Here is a 17,382-nt window from a genome sequence, read left to right on the forward strand (position 1 = left end):
GGGGTTCAAACCCTGGTTACCAGTCCATAGCAGTAGTGAAGCTCAACTGGTAGTTGTTTTAGCTACGAGGACTGATTGGAGAATTAATTCTGGAACCACGAGGAGCAGGAGGATGTTCGCTCCAACATGTTCGGGGAGTATCGTGCTGATTGTTGTGAAAACCGGAATGTGGGAAGAACTGACACTTTGTCAGTTGAATGTAGAGTTGTATTGCAACCGGGTGCCGGACCCAAAGGACGGCAAAGGTTTTAGATAGGCTTCGAGTCCTACCAAGATGGTTAGTGTGTCCATTCCACCCTGCCTATTGATACTGAAAAATGTCTGGCATTTTTACATTTCCCACGTTAAACACGCCGAGCTAACTAGAATATAACGCAGGAGATCCACTGAACTATTTGCAATCAGCAAAGTCTATCCTGACGCAATCGTAGGAGTTCTATAGAGATAAATAAATTTGTGGTAGAGTCAAAAGCTCGGCCCCTTAATATAACCTAACATAACTCGGATTATTGGTCAAATACATTTTTAGGTTAGAATACATCTCTTCATAATATACTAAGTTTATATTAATTTTAAGTAATAAATTGAACATATGTAAAATATATTTTTTCTTAATACCAGCATTTCTCTTTATCCTGGTACTACTTTTTGGAATTATATTCATGTGTATAATTATTAGGTTAGGGAGAAATATAAAATTTTTTATAAAAAAATAATCATTTATATAATTTTATATCAGTAAAGGAGAAGAGCACTTGTAAGCCTTCATACCTACCAACGCAGCTTTTTCTCAATACGAACATATTTTGAGGTTAAGTTTTCTTCAAAAATGCGAAACGACGATGAGTAATGGCGTTTAATGTGCGTATGTTTTGGTAAGAAATGTGGGTATATCTTTTAAAAATCATGAGCGTGATCCGAAAATGAGTTCAACACATTAAAAAAAGTATTCAATTTTTTTAGGTTATACTTGTACATGTCGTATATGAAGATATATGCTATGTACTGTTTACTCATTTACAGATCTCGCTCATGTTATTGCTTTGTTTTTATTATCATATTTACTTAAAAATATTGAGTTTTTGTTGTTTATTTCAAGGTGTACACTTTTTTTTGGAGAAAATTTCATTGTCTCTGAATATTTTCACCGCCGTTACCTTCCTCAATCATTACCAAGTATCAAATGACACACAACTTTATATAATATATAAGATCGCACGGACTTTCAGCTAAAAACGTTATGTGAATATATTTTGATTTTGTAAAAATACCATTCACGAGTAAAAATAAGCATTTTCGTTAGATTATATATAGTAAATGTAAATGTCGATACGAGTATGTTTATATATACAAACGCGTTAACTTCTCTTTTACTTGATCTCATGAGATTTGAGACGGATGAAAGCGCAAGATTTACAGAATGAACTCGATATCTGTATATGTACGATTATTTTTGTTGTAAGTACTAGTTAGCTTCGGCATGTCAAAGGCATTTATTTACAAGTTGCAAGCTAACGGTGAAAGTTTGTTTTTGCTGACAAATTTTTCATTGTTCGCTGATATGTTGTTTTTGTAATTCGTTTGTTGTTGTTTTTTGTTAAATATTTTACGTTGTTGTTGTATTTTATAAACTAGATGTTACTGTTTCATTTTGATTTTTTGTTTTGCATAATTTGAGTGATTGAAGGCTGGTAGCGAAATAAAGGTTTTTTGGTTGGATTCTGTTTATTTTGCTTTTAAAAAATATTTACAATTTGCTATTTTTCGGTTTTTACTGGGGTTATGTTGTGACAAAGGATTACTTTTGAGCGCATTCTAGCAATGCACTTTGCAACTGAATATGCACCTATTTGTAATATTATTAAAAAATAAAATATTAAATAAAGAATGAGTTAAATTAAAGTAAGCTATGTATTTACATTCTCTACTATATGTATAAGGTGGTACGAAAATGATAAAATAAAAATAAAAATTAAGAAAAAATAGCAAAGATGTAAATTTTGGAACAATTTTAGTGGTCAATTTGTGATTTTTCTTTTTTTAAAGAATTTTTCAAGATTAAAAATAATCCGAAAATATTCTGCTGATTTTGTTTTAAAATTTTCGTCCTGTGTTTATTAACTAAATAAAAAAATATGTACCAAACGAGGTTTCAGACGAAGTGACTGCCTATCGTGTGACTTCTTCAATCTACCCCTTTTTTCAATATTTCTTTATTTATTGGATCTGCTTTTATTTAAAGTTTAACAATAAGTTATAAAATATTAAATCAATCTACTCGTGAAGAAAATTATTTGAGCTGCAGAGCTGAATAGAGAAGGTACAATCTTCTATAAGACTGTACAGCTGCTGGCGCACGGCATCGATATCACGACCGCGCCATTAGTACTGTTTTCTCCAGACTGGTTAAGGGAACACAGCAAATGGGTCTGGTAGTGAACGAGAGCAAGACAAAATATCCCATTTGATGGGTCGACGTTACAAGTTTTCGAGATAAAGATTCTGCGGAGGATTTATGGTCCTTTGCGCATTGGCAACGGCGAATACCGCAGTCATTGGAACGCTGAGCTGGGCGAGATATACAAGGAGATTGTCATAGCTGCTGTACGCAGGCCAGGTCATGCTATCCGGATGGAAGAGAACACTTCTGAAAGATTTATGATTCAGTACCCGCCGACGGAAGCAGAGGAAGAGGCAGACCTCCACTCCGTTGGAGAAGGACCTGGCTGCGCTTGGTATTTCGAATTCGTGCTAAAAAGGGAAAACAAGAAATGACTAGCGCGCTGTTATAAACTCGGCTACGCGTAAGCGGTGTCTACGCCAGTAAAGAAAAAAAATTTAATATTTTATAAATATTAGAACTATGTACATTCAATTGAAAACAGCTATTCACGAAATATTCAAACGCCTTACCGATAATTAGGATTAAAGTTCGTAATTTTATTTTTGAGACCGACAGGCACGTGGCCTGAGATTTCTATCGGAAGATCTGCCTCATAACATACTAAGATTATGGAGAGAACATTTCTTAAACTGTTGATAGCAGGGAAGTAGAGCTCGAACCCATAGTATTTGGCGGCAATGTGGTTGTACCACCATTCAACTAACACGACTGACCAACCTAGATAGTCATGATACAAAAACTCCTGCAAAAGACCAAGGAAAACAGAACGACACGCACCAACTTCTTGTCAATTTCAAAGCGGCTTTCAATAACATATGAAGCCATCGCCTCTCTGCCGTAAAGTTTGAAATTAGAATATCTACATAACTCATAAGAACTTGTCCGAAACGTTTGATACGATGAGCTTTGCTACAAGGCGACTCATAACCGAGTGCTTCCAAGAATTAAAATCTGATGCCTGTGATGATAAATCCCTCTGCAGACCTTAACCGTACTCGTTTTGTCTTTTTCGCGAGTCACCAGTTGTGGTCCTATTCCAACGATATCGACATGGTCGGCCGTAACAGCAGAGTCGTGTGTGCAGCAATCTTAAGCTTAAGGAAATAAGCGAAGCGGAAGGGTCTGGTGGTGAACGAAGACAAGGCGAAGTACCTCTAGATACCAAAAAAGAGTATCGCTATGATTGGGAGACCATGTCAGTTATGACATCGAGCTGGCCGGAGATTTCGTTTATCTAGGATTCAGCATAAATAACAACAATAACATCAACCACAAAGCCAATCGGAGATTCATTCTAACATGTGCCATTATAGGCTCAGTAGGCAATTGAAAAGTAGAGCCCCCTTTCGCAAAACCAAACTAACAATTTGAACGTACTCGTATGTCACTCATAATATCCATTCTGGTGAATGATGCGAAAACATGGACGATGCAAGGATTCTGGAATCTCGATAAGATCTGCCCTGAAAAAAGTAAATAATTTCGATTGAAAGCCGATGTATGTTATATCTATGTACATATGTAACAGGTGATCCAAGTAGAGGTACTTTTTTCTATAGTCATGTTGCTTTTGATCAGTATTGTTTGGTCGTTCATCATGCAAAGACTTACGCCTGAACAATGTTTACAAATCGTTCAACTTTATTACGAAAATTCACGTTCTGTACACAGTTTGTTCAACTTTTGATCAACATAATCGGCCTACTGAGCCTACTATTTGCAACAACATCACCCATCTTGAAACCCAGCATTCATTGTGGGATAATATTATATGTGCAAGAATTGAATTCGTTGTTTGGGCTCTCGAAAGATTCCAAGAAGATCCGACGTTTTCGAGCCAAGTTTTGTTCAGCGATGAGGCCCATTTCTGTCTCAATGGGTATGTGAATAAGCAAATTGCGGCATATGGGACGAAGGTAAACTTGTAGAGATTTCCTCCTAAAAAAAACGGTTTGGTGTGGTTTGTGGGGGGGTGGAATCATTGGTACATATTTCAAGATAACCGTCTATTAGATGCCTGAACTGAAAGCTCGTGATATCAGCGACATTTGGTTTCAGCAATCAATCAATGGATTTATTGAGATAACAACTTCGGTGAGCAGATAATTTCACGTTTTGGGCTGGTCGATTGGCCACCAAGACCGTGTGATATCACACCGTTAGACTTTTTTCTATTGGAATATGTAAAATCGAAAGTCTATGGGGACAATCCCTCTTCGATTCTGGCCTTAGAGCAAAACATCACGCGTGTAAATCGCCAGTTACCACGCGAAATGCTCGAAAGAGTCAACGAAAATTGAATACAACGGAAGGCCCATCTGAGACGTAGTTGTGGCCAACATTTGAAAGAGATAATCTTCAAAAAATAAATATCAAAGAATGTTCTTTCGAATGAAAATAAACATTCGCTACTAAATTTGAAGTTTCTGTGTTTTTTTTAAATAGTAAACCTCCAAATGGATTACTCTTTATAGCAACAAATTTGTATATTTAATTATCGTAGCAGTCTGGGTTTACTCCACTTTTGCGCCGATAGCCTCAAATGTGCTTTGTTTTCTCATTGAACTTGGATCTATCACTCTCTCTTTTGGAAATAATGTGTGAGAGAGGAGAATTCTTCATATATCTTTGATTATGAAGGCTTCGGCGTATGAGAGCGAGCTTCCTTGGTATAATCAGGCTCTGGTTGTACTGATATGCGCCTATATTTTGTATAGAGCTAGAAGTTATATCAAATGTGGTTGATAATCTTACTACTACTTTTACAGTCTTAAACTGAAAACCCTGTTTCTTTTATTGGTAAAATTTTGCCGCAGCTGTTTCTTTCCTGAACTCCTTTGAGATGATTCGGCAAGAAATTCTAAAATCTATTAGAGTTTAAGAGTTTAGCGAGTTTATATGGGTTTCTGCTTAATCAATCTAGGTATCTTTATTTGGTTAGTGAAATCAAACAACCAATTTATGAAATTAGTTAAGCGTTGTCACATAAATCACATTTTGACTCTAATATTTACAAATAATAAACAAATGGACCACTTAAAATGTCAATATTAATAAATCAACTTTAAACGGAGATTCGCTAATTGTCACTAGCAACTAAAACAATGAAAGAAATACAACAAATTCAAGCAGTCTAAATCTTTTTCTTCTTCTGCATCATCATCTTCATTATTCATTACTTTCATACACTCATTCATCATCAGCAATAAAAGGGAATCATCTGTCATACTAATCACAATATCAAATCAAAATGCAATAAAAAGTGTCGTGGCGTTAATCGTAAAACACTTCATTGAGCAAAAGGATACAAAAAAGGACAGAAATGAACAAATAGGAACAAATGAATAAAACATAAATGAAAGCTACGAGTAAATTCCTGCTAAATATGCACTTTGGCGTTTCTTCGGTTGTGTTTTTGTTTTTATTTTTGGTGTATTGGAATTTCGTTTGCTAACACTTCTGTTATATATAAGTGGGATTGTTGTTGTTGTTTTTGCTTTAGTTTGTAATTGCACATCTCTCTTGGTCAGGAAGTGTTTGGTGGTGCTGATGACATCTTGCTTTACACGAAGTGTAAAAGTAAGTTCGTGTAACGACAGAAAACGTACAAATAAATATTTAGAAAAATTGACACATAACTGTGTTTGTAAAGGAACACAAACCAAAAAAAAAAAAATACTCGTAAAAGACAGACAGACAATAAATGAAAGACATAGATATAGAAATAGCTGAAAATTGATAGCTGAGGTGAGGTGCTGTTGTTGCTGTGGTCTTTTAATGTGTGTGTGAGTTTGAGTGCTGAAGTGGTAGCTTCCCGGAATGCTGTATGGATTACTCGATATTAGTGTATTTGGTGATTAGTTTAGTGATGATGTGGTGATAATAATACCAATCATTATTAATGGATATATATTAATAACAAAATTTCTTTTATTACATTTATGATTTTTAATTAAGTAATTATCAGCAACGAAATTACTCACAATCTTAAAAAAAATTTATTATTCAGCCATATGCAATAATATACAATAATATTCTTGGGGAGAGAACATGATTTTCGGATGAATAGTCTGATACCTTTCAAACTAAATACTTAAATCATTCCTTGCTTTTAATTTTGTCAGTTTTTGAGTGTTGTAATGCGATTATGTATCACCCCAAACTGAGTTGAGGCTGCTCAACTTCGACGTGCTCAAAATATTGTTACCCGTGGTACAAGATTCCAGGATAGGAAAATGCATCAAGCTACATATCTGACCTTACTCCGACCATTATCTTGTAGCAGCGAAGATACGCATGTCAACAAACACAATGAAGATTCGATGTCGAGAAGCTGCATCACAATAGACAGCCAAACGGTTTTCTACTCAACTTGCACTCCTGCTCTCTGATGGCACTCGTCAACAACTCGGTATAAGGGAACTGTGAGACGGCATTTCAAGCTCCTTACGTACAGCTGCATCCGAAACCATTGGTTTTCTGAAAAAAACGTAAGAACAGCTCGTACGATGAGGAGTGCCGTGTCGCAGCGGAGAGAAAACAGACTGCTTACTTCGCAACGTTACGATCAACCACAACACGTGCGGGATGGGATAGAGCACGACAAGCAGGCCGACAGCGGTAATGTTCGAAAATTCTGCGAAAAGATGCGACGACTAACAGAAAATTTCAAGAACGGAGCATACTCTTGTAGAACCCCCAGACGTGATCTAGTGTCTGATGGCCATAGCATACTAAAATTATGGAGGGAACACTTTTCGAACCTGCTGAATGGCAGTGAAAGCATAACATCAAGAGATGGTGAACCCGATTTCCCAATTAATAACAATGGAGCGGACGTTCTATTGCCCGACCACAAAGATGCTCGAATAGCATTTACCCGTCTGAAGAACAACAAAGGCGCGGGGGTCGAGCTATTGAAATATGGTAGCAAGAGCTGATAAGGAGCATGAATCAGCTTCTTCGTAGAATATTATCGGACGAAAGCATGTCCGACGATTGGAATTTAGGGGTGCTCTGCTGTGTAAAGTGACGTTGACGTTGTAAAGTGACGTTGAGCAATACCAAAAGCTCCGTCAGGATCGGGAAGATCCTTACTATCGTGCGACTTTTTCAATCTGCAGTACTTAATCGAGCAGGTACAATCTTCTATAAACGTGTACAGCTGCTGGCGTATGCTGATGATATTGATATCACCGGCCTCAATATCTGCGCCGTGAGGTCTGCTTTCTCCAGACTGGATAACGAAGCAAAGCAAATGGGTCTGGTAGTGAACGAGGCCAAGACGAAATACCTCCTATCATCAAAACAACAGTCATCGTACTCACGACTAGGTCATCCATTGTCACTGTTAACAGTCATAACTTGGAATTCGTAAATAGTTTCGTCTATCTTGGAACCAGCATTAACACCAACAACGAAATCCAACGTAGAACAACCTTTGCCAACATGTCTTATTTCGGAGTGAGTAGGCAATTGAAAAGTAAACTCCTTTCTCGATGAACAAAGACCAAACTCTACAAGTCACTCATCATCTCTCTTCTTTCTATATGGTGCGGAGGCATGGTGAGTTGGCGTTACGAGTTTTCTTGAGAAAAATTCAGCGGAAGATTTATGGTCCTTTGCGCATTGGCAACGTCGAATACGGGAGTCTGTGGAACGACGACCTCTACGAGATATATGACGCCATTGACATACTTCAGTTAATTAAGAGACATCGGCCACGCTGACTAGGTCATGTTGTCCGAATGGATGAAAACACTCCAGCTCTCAGAGTATTCGACGCAGTACCTGCCGGGGCAAGCAGAGTAAGAGGAAGACCTCCACTTCGTTGGAAAGACTAGGTTTAGAAGGACCTGGCTACACTTGGAAAATCAAATTGATGTCTGCGCCAATAAAGAAGAAGAACAAGTTTGATAACTTTGATGCTAAATACTTAAATCATTCCTCGTTTTAAATGTTGTCAGTTTTATGTGTGATAGTTCGATTCCGTTTAATCGCAGTACTAAATTTCTTAGATAACTGTTTTATATTACGGTTTTCTCTTGCTTGAAAATTGCTCTCAGTCTCAGCTCTTAACTCGACACTGTGACTAAATTTGCATCTGCTGAGCGCTCTTAAAGTTTGGGAATAGCCCAACCTTTTTTACAGAGTCGACTATCCACTTTGACAGTAGGCCAGCTATACTAGTCTTGAGCTATCTGACCGCACCCTTGAGATTGGTGAAGTGATGACTTAACACCTTATCTCTGGTATCGAGTTACTTCATGATTACACTGGTTTGGGTGCCTGAATGGCAGGAAACTGCGTGGCTGAGGAGGTTGCTAAGTCAGGCACTTCTGTCTCCCTAACGGTAGAACGGAAACGGAGCTCTACTGGTTCCGGGTGGTTTACTACTGGAATGCTTGGGCTCAGGCGAACTCGGCAAGCTGGCCAGATATTAGCAAATCTGCAATCGTAAGGTCCGTCTGCTCCGGGGTAAATCGTAAAAGATCAGGAAAGGCTGAGAATGTATGCCTGTAGAGACACCTTCATCCCAAATTCTATATGTACATGTGTACTAGAGCATTGTAAGAGCAATAACAATGTACTAAAGTAATGATTCACAGTAGAAGGTTCATCAAAATGCCCTTACCTCTAATAAGATAAGATACATAGATGAGGCTCTCTCCTAAGTCACAACATATTGATAAATTCCAATATACTGCTAAGTGCAAGTGAGGTGATGTGATTCCTTTTTGTCAACATGGCAGTCAATTAGCACTTGTTCTGGAGTTTCAAGCTCCTTCTTTCAGAACAGGCAATTTGCATAAGAAGCTAGTTGAATGTTATATAGGGGCTTCTTAAGCTTACAGCGGCAAGTGTAAAATACTACAAGTAGCCTGAGTTTGTCCTTAGGCAGGTTGATTACATATTTAAATCTGCTGAGGTTGTAACCACATATTATCAACTTGGCATGACGCATGTTGCCAATACCTCTCTCTACCTACTCCTTCTTCCTTGCGGAGCAGCTCTTTTATGGTATGAGGACCCTCCACTATAAAGGGTTCAGGTCTTACCATGATAGTGGATGTTGCGGAGCGGGCGAGCTCATCTGCCAGTTCATTTCCGGCTATACCTTTGTAACCGAGCACCCAGATAACGTGCACTTGGTTACATTCCGATATACAGTTTAGCCGTCCTCTACACTCCTGCATTAGTAGCGATTTGATCTCGTAGGCAGATATTACTTTAAGTGCCGCTTGACTGTCGGTAAGTATGGTTATATGTTCGTTGCGATAGTTGTATTGGAGGTTTACCTCTTCGCACCGACTTTTAACCTGACGTAAAACGTAAAAATTCTAGAAACTTTGAAACTATCTTTGCAAAACTGGATATCTTCCAACTCTACCAATGCTCCAATTAAAATTCGCCAACTAGAAAAGATCTATGAAAAGTCTAAACGTTTCATCACATATATCGGATTATTAAATGGTGCTCACTCACCGTTTGCAATCATTTAAATAAGGCTGAATACCAAAACAAGCTTGATATATGGGTGCCATACGAGTTCCCATGTTTTGAAAAAAGTAGCCTAACAACGGAAAACCTGCAAATGGAACCGCCAACAGACTCACCTCCACCGCAAACAGTTTCTACCAATTGGCTCTAGACACCTTAATCATTTAGAACCGACTTTAGCATATGCCCTCGGTTTTGGTCGGTGACAAGGCTGCCCTGTTTTCTGTGCATCAAGTGGCATCAATCTACTAACATATCTATCGTCGCGTTTTTCGTGAGTACCTTGGTACAAAAGCACTTTAACGATGTGGTATGGCGATTTCAATCAGATTCCCTTCAACGTTCCTTGTTTTAGTTTCAGAAATAATAATAGGTTGTCAAAAAAGTCTTGCGGTATTTTCGCTAGTTGGCGCTGAAAGCGCGTAGTTTTAGTTTTATTCGGGTCATGCTATACCTTTTTGGAAAGCTCATTTCACGCGCTAACACGTGTTTGATTGATTGTCGTTTCTTTTAAGTCGTTCGTGAGTTATAGCGTCGCAAACATGGAGCAAAATAAAGAGAAAATACGGCATATTTTACAGTACTACTACGAGAGAGGCAAAAATGCATCTCAAGCCGCCAATAAAATTTGTGCAGTTTATGGACCCGATACAGTTTCCATTTCCACCGCACAACAATGGTTTCAACGTTTTCGTTCTGGTGTAGAGGTGGTCGAAAATGCGCCCGGAAGGCCTGTCGTCGAAAATTGCGATAAAATCGCTGAATTGGTCGAAAGAGACCGGCATAGTAGCAGCCGTAGCATCGGTCAAGAGCTGGGCATGAGTCATCAAATATTCATTTCAATTTCAATAAAAAAAAAATTCAATAAAAATACCGCAAGACTGTTTTGACAACCCTTTATATATATGTAAAAGCTATATATTAGAGTGTGAGTCTATACGTGTAATCAAATGAGAGCTTGTTTAATAATAATTGATATTATATCCACTTTGTTATGCTTTTCTGAGTTATTTTAATGAGAATTTACACCAAGAGTACATACCATAAGAGAAAGGAAAATAAACGCTAAAAAAAATGAAAAAGTAAAAAGAAATTAAAATACCACTGGAAAAAACCAAATGCAGAATACTAGACATAAGTTTCATTCCTGAAGTTTGCATATACTCAGCTAATACAATGTTTAAGTATGTATGTGTGTGTGTGGCTAGTTGTTGTGCTTTAGCGTAAGTACAAATTCTATGTTATGATATGTATGACTTCTTTTACTGTATGTTAGTAATTATGATTTTTCATAAATCTAAGGCAACTAAGTTTTGTTTTGATTCTTAGTTCATAGCATTCTAATTGTGATTTTGCGTCTAAATTTCTTCTTTAATTTTTTTGTTTTTTTTATTTGCAGTGTACCTATAAGGGGGACAGCGTCCGACGTTGTCGGCATGGATTCAGCAACAAGATTTAGAAATACTGTTAAGGATAGAAGTATAGTTACGCCTGCAAACAGAGACAATAAAAAAAGAAAACAATAAAAACAATGCTTCAATAAAAATGCACTCGCAGAAATGAACATGGAAAATATATATTGGCATACGAGTTGTAAAATCAATGCTGGTTTTGTCGACCTAAAAGCAAAAAGGAAATCACTATTGGTAAAGAAATTAAATCACAAATTAACGGTTGCTATGTAAAGTTGCATAAAGCGTTGGCTGTTTGGTGCTGCTGTAAGCAGGTTATCCTGTTCAGCTTGCAAATATGTAGTGTAGATAGACACATCCGGTGTCATGTGACAGTTGGCATTTTGGGGAGTTTCAAAAATATTCGGGATTTGAGGTTGTTTAGTTTTTATTTAATATTTTTTAAACATATTTTAATATTCTTTTTATCATTTATTGTTTCTTATTGTTATTTTTTAACTAGTTTGCTGAGTTTAATTAGTAACTGTTTATTATTATGGTTTAAAGCTGGGCAGAAATTTCGACACTGTTTATATTGCAGTGGTTCAAAAGATGGGAACTACTATTTGCAGGTCAAGATTATATAGATGTTCCAAGGTGGGATATAGTGAAAAATGTTTAAAGGTGTGACCTTCTATTGGCAGATCAGATTATATAGAGTTTCTAAAGCTATACTTACTGTTTTTACATCACCCAGTCACATCTTTTGCTAAAGAGAGAGATAAAGACCACTCTATAATTTATCTTCACCAAAAGCGGTAGCCATAAATCAGTTTTGTTCGAGAGAGCATCGCTAAGAGAAAGTTGAGCGTAACATTTCCAGCTCTATGTTATAGAAGCGGAGAAGTGTAACGCTTTAAGAAGATGCCTTTGAATCTGGGTAAAGTTACTATGTGGAGCCTTTGTTCTGTACTTTGATATGACTAGTTCAACACAATTCTGGAATGCATATGTCTCATCATAACAAGTTCCAGCCATCTGTCTGTAGTGAATTTGGATAACCCATTTTGCGATAAGCCAAACCGAATCTAGTCAACAAGTATCAAAAGTTTCGGCTTCGCTTCGGAAGCTTATTTTTTTAGAAAATGAGACTTTTCGATTCAATATTCCCTTATAAAAACTTCCAGAAGTCAAACATTTTAAATGCGGAGCTCTTTGCTGCTGGGTGTTTATATACTAGTAAGTTTTATGCAGTGAGAGACCACATCATCAATCTTTACAACTCAGCAAGATACAGACAGATTTTTAGATGCAGAAGAGTTTGCTGTGGCAGAGTTGCAAAGATTTCAAATAAAACTTGGGCTTATAGAGATTAACAAACACGTCTGGAAAGTGTAAAGAATGAAAAGTCGTTGCTTCAAATGTTGGTTGTCTATAGAAAACATTTTCTGCTGATTTTGACTGGTTGAAGAGTTCCAAAAGAAGAGGTATTCTTAATGATTCTAGAAAACTAGAAAGGAAAGGCTACAATTTTGGAAACACAAATGTAGGAAGGGTATACAATTCGGTGAGTACCAGTATCAGATAACCGAGTTCGTATCATTAGAAGGGTCTCTAACTGAATTCTTAATGATCCTTAAAGAGTGTGAGTCTATACGTGTAATCAAATGGGAGCTTTGATCTTAACATATCCCCGAACAACGAAAGAGCTCTTAGTTACGGATACAAATTTTGAGTGGTCATATGTTCTAAGGCTATGACAAGACTATAGCTATATTTGACGAGAGTTCGTTTTGGAGATTTAACAAAGTAAAAAGTGGAGTTTAAGCTCTCTAAACTAAGAAAAGAAGAGTTTGAACTCTTTAAAAAAATCGTATGTCGCGTCGAATTAGCAAATCTGGCCGCAGCTTTAACCAATATTAGAAAATAATTAATGTCATGCACATTGTTTTTTTAATTTTAGTTTTTTTTTCAAACAAATTTTTAAAGTTTTCTATAATTTAAAATGCTATTTTTAGTTATTTATAATCCAGCATTTCCTCATTTCGCTACCGCAGATTAGGCTGGTATTTGGAGCTGAGCTGGCATAAAAAAATCGCTCTCGATTATAACCTCACTTTTTTGCGAAATTTCTTTGAAAAATCTTTAAAAAAATTTACCATTTTACACTTATATTGTACCGCTACTTGGCAATTGCGCATCTGAAAATGTTACTTGAAAAAATTTATATACGTATGTAAATAAAAAGTGTAAAATAATTCAGAAATTTTTTTTCAAAAGATTTTCAATTACATAAAAAACAATAGTATATGGTATTTGGTTTTTGTGTGGTTACTCACCTAATGTTAATTTTTCGCCCGAATCGGGAGGTAGTGTAAATCCTAATAAAGCCATCGATGATATCAGCACACACGGCACAATTAAATTGAAAAAATAATATAATGTACGCCGTCGGATTTGTATCGTGAATGTGACGTCCACGTAGGGTTCCGGGCAGCACGCGTAGACGATGGTATTCTTCTTGCCAGGCATTGCTATTTTCAATTTGCCACAATTGGTCCAATGTTTTTGCAACGTTGTGCGGTTTTTTTTATTTATCGATATAATATATACATAAATATATATATATATGTATATGTATTGGCAATATACAATTTTTTGAGGTTTGGGGGGAACACAAGTTGCAAATTTGCGGGGGAGAAGAGGTAGTAGAATTTTGTTGTTCAACAAATTGCAGAGAGAAAGAAATAGAGAGAGAGAAGGTACTTGATTAGTGAGCAGTGAATTGGAGCTAAACAATTGTAAAACATTCGCATACACAGAGAAATTATAAATACAAGTAAAAAGAAAGACAATTTTGTGAATTTTTCAAATTTTAAAATGCAATTACTACCAAAACAACAAAATCAATTTCTATAATATACAAATTTGCATATACATACGTATGTACAATTATAGGCTTATCAAAAATGGAGATTCTAGAGCTTGAATTATAGTCTTCAAGTGTAAATATTGTATTTAAAACCATTTACTATTGTATATTTCAAAACAAAATTTAAATTTTACCTATAATTTTAATTTTAGTTTTAATTTAGTTTAAGTTTCAACTTTAATTTGAATTTGATTTTGAATTTAATTTTACTTTTAATCTTAATTTAATCAATTTGAGATTTTAGTTTTAATTTAATTATGATTATACTTTTAATTTTAATATTTTTTAAATTGAACTGTGCATTTAAATTAATTTTAAAATTTGATTTGATTTTAAATCAATTAAAATTTGTATTATAATTTAAAGTTTGTTATTAATTTTAGTTATAATTTGAATTTATTAATAATTTTAAATTTTGCATTTGCTTTAATTGGAATTTAATTTTTAATTAGTTATATTGTTTTTTATATTAAATTAAATTTAATATTATATGATTTAATTCAATTCAATTAAATTTTAATTTAAATTAAATAATTTTTTTTTGCATTAAATTTTGTATTAATATCATTTTAATTTTAATTTCAGTTCTAATTTTGATATTCATTTCAATTGTAATTATAATTTCAAATTTATTTTGATTTTGAATGTCATTTTAGTTTTTATTTGAATTTAATTGGAATTTTAATACTAATTATAATATTAATGCTAATTTTAATATTAAATTAAACTTAAACTTTAATTTTAAATGTTTTAAATTTTATTTGAATTTGAGTTTTAATTTTTTTGCATTATTTCATTCTATTTATGGTTATGTAGCTGATTTTATTTCTTTTTTTTTTTGTTATATTTAATTACTTTGTTTTGTAATTTACTTTATTTAATTTAAATTTTATTTAATTTAAATCTTATTTTGTTTAATTTTAAGTTAATATTTTTTTTCTGTTATTTCACAAATATTTAATTATTTTCTTTTGCAATTTTCTTTAATTACTTTAAATTTATTTTTCTTAATTCATTTTAATTACATAAGTTTTTATTTTATTTTCTTTTAATTAATTTATTTTTTTTAATTTTTTTTATCCCGCAAATACCCATTTTTTTTTTGTTATTTGTATTAATTAATTTTCTTAATTAATGTTAATTAATTAAATTTTTATTTAGTTTTTTTAATTTAATAATTTTTCTATTTGCTTTAATAAATTTCTATTTAATTTTCTTAACAAATCCTAATTAAATTATTTTTTAATTAATTGAATTTAATTAAATATTGTTTTATTTCAAAAACAATTAATTATTTTATTTTCTTTAATTAATTTAAATTTTATTTTAATTTCTTAATTAGTTTTAATTTAATATATTTCATATTTTATTTCACGAATTTTTTAAAATTATTCGACAATCCTAGAATCTCCATTTTTATTAAAAATACTCGAAATCACTAATTTACCACTACTCTCAACCTCTAATTACTACCAGGTTTACAAATTGGTTTCATACACAAATTTCGTTATTTTCTATAAAATAAAAATGTAAGTAATTTCTTAATTATACTCAAATTTTATTAACACAGCCACTTTCAAAATAATACGACAATCAAAAGTAGTAAAAAATACATTTGAAGAAAATAATGAAAAACATTTAAAAGTCACACAGAAAAAGTTGTAGTAAAATTTACTAACCAAGCAGATACCACTCGCCATTTGTTATGAAATCGGAAAGATCCCCTCCATCTTCGGAATTCAAAACCAAATCCAACTGTTTTTTTATTGTTATATAATATATTTTTCGTGTTGCGGTTTTAATATATTTTGTTCGGAAATTTGCAAAATTTTGTGCAAACACAAAAATTTACAAAATTTATGCATTAGTATGTGGTTAAAAGTTGCAGGGTTGCATTTGTGACGGTTTAAAAATGTTGTTGGTGTTTGTGTTTTTTTTGACATTAAGTGTTTTTATAGTTTATTTCCGGTTAAGGCAAAGTTGGGAAAGAGAGAATTCAAAAATTGTTTATTAATATTTTTCACTTTTTTTGTTAATACAAAGTAGGTTATTTTTACAAAGAGAAATTGTAAAAAAGAACCAAGACAACATTGAAGACAACGACACATATGTAGGTATGTATGTATATTACTGAAATGTATTATGTAAATTGGGAGTGCTTGAAAGCGTGTTTTGCTAAGTATATTTAGTCTTGTGTAGGAAGAGGTAGCGGAAGGCGTGTGGGAGAAACATTTTATAAAACAGTGTGCATAAAAGTGACTGCACTCTGACAGTTTAGTGAACGAGTTGATGTTGTGGAAAATTTTCATTTGAAAAATAAAGATTTTTCGAAAAATATTGAAATTATTTTTTTAGGCAATTATATTTAGCAAAAAATTTCGGAATAAAAAAAATTTGTTCGAAAATTTCGAAAAGAGTTTAAATTTTGTTTTAAATTTGAAAAGGCTTTTTTTCTAAGAACTTTCAAAATATTTTTAAATTTCAAAATTTCACAACAAAAGATTTTTAAAAAAATTTTGAAATTATGATGCAAATATTATTTGGAAAAATATATAAATTCGAAAGTTTTGAAAATAATTTAAATTTTGTTTAAAACCTTTAAGGGTTGTTTTCGAAAAATTTTCAAAATGTTTTTAAAATTCAATTGCAATAATTATAATATATCAATAATATGTTTCCTTTAAAGGTTTTTTTCGAACAACTTTCAAAATATTTTTAAATTCATAATTTCACAACTAAAGATTTTTCAAAAACTTTTGAAATTATGATGCAAATATAATTTGGAAAAATATAAAAATAAAAAACATATATATTGAAAGTTTTGAAAATACTTGAAATTTTGTTTTTTTCGAAAAATTTTGAAAATGTTTTTATATTTCATTTGCAATAATTATGATATGTATATCAACAATATGTTTTCTTTATAAAGAAAATATTTTTTTTTGTAAAACAAAGTGACAGGTAATTATTTAGGCTATAAAAATGTTGTAGATAATTTTTATTAGGAAAAATAATGACTTTTTGAAATAGTTTTGAATTTAGTTTTTTCTTTCTCTAAGCAATTATATTTTGCAAATATTTCCATTTTAAAAAGATAGAATTTTTTTATTGAGTTTTGAATTTTTTAATGAGTTTTGAAAGCTTTTTTAAAGATT

The 17,382-nt window shown here is 33.4% G+C and overlaps 1 protein-coding gene across 1 annotated transcript in view; it reads right to left on the reverse strand.

Moving 5' to 3' along the window:
* Positions 1-17,382, reverse strand: part of LOC120768796 (acetylcholine receptor subunit alpha-type acr-16) — a 143,902-nt gene that overhangs the window by 43,015 nt on the left and 83,505 nt on the right. The window contains exons 4-6 of the mRNA XM_040095552.1: positions 15,907-15,982; positions 13,635-13,829; positions 11,309-11,395 (exon numbers count right to left, since the gene is read on the reverse strand). Of these exons, the coding sequence (XP_039951486.1) occupies positions 11,309-11,395; positions 13,635-13,829; positions 15,907-15,982 (358 nt within the window). The remainder of the gene's footprint in view (positions 1-11,308; positions 11,396-13,634; positions 13,830-15,906; positions 15,983-17,382) is intronic.

Source organism: Bactrocera tryoni, chromosome 2, assembly GCF_016617805.1.
Source record: "Bactrocera tryoni isolate S06 chromosome 2, CSIRO_BtryS06_freeze2, whole genome shotgun sequence".
NCBI lineage: Eukaryota > Metazoa > Arthropoda > Insecta > Diptera > Tephritidae > Bactrocera > Bactrocera tryoni.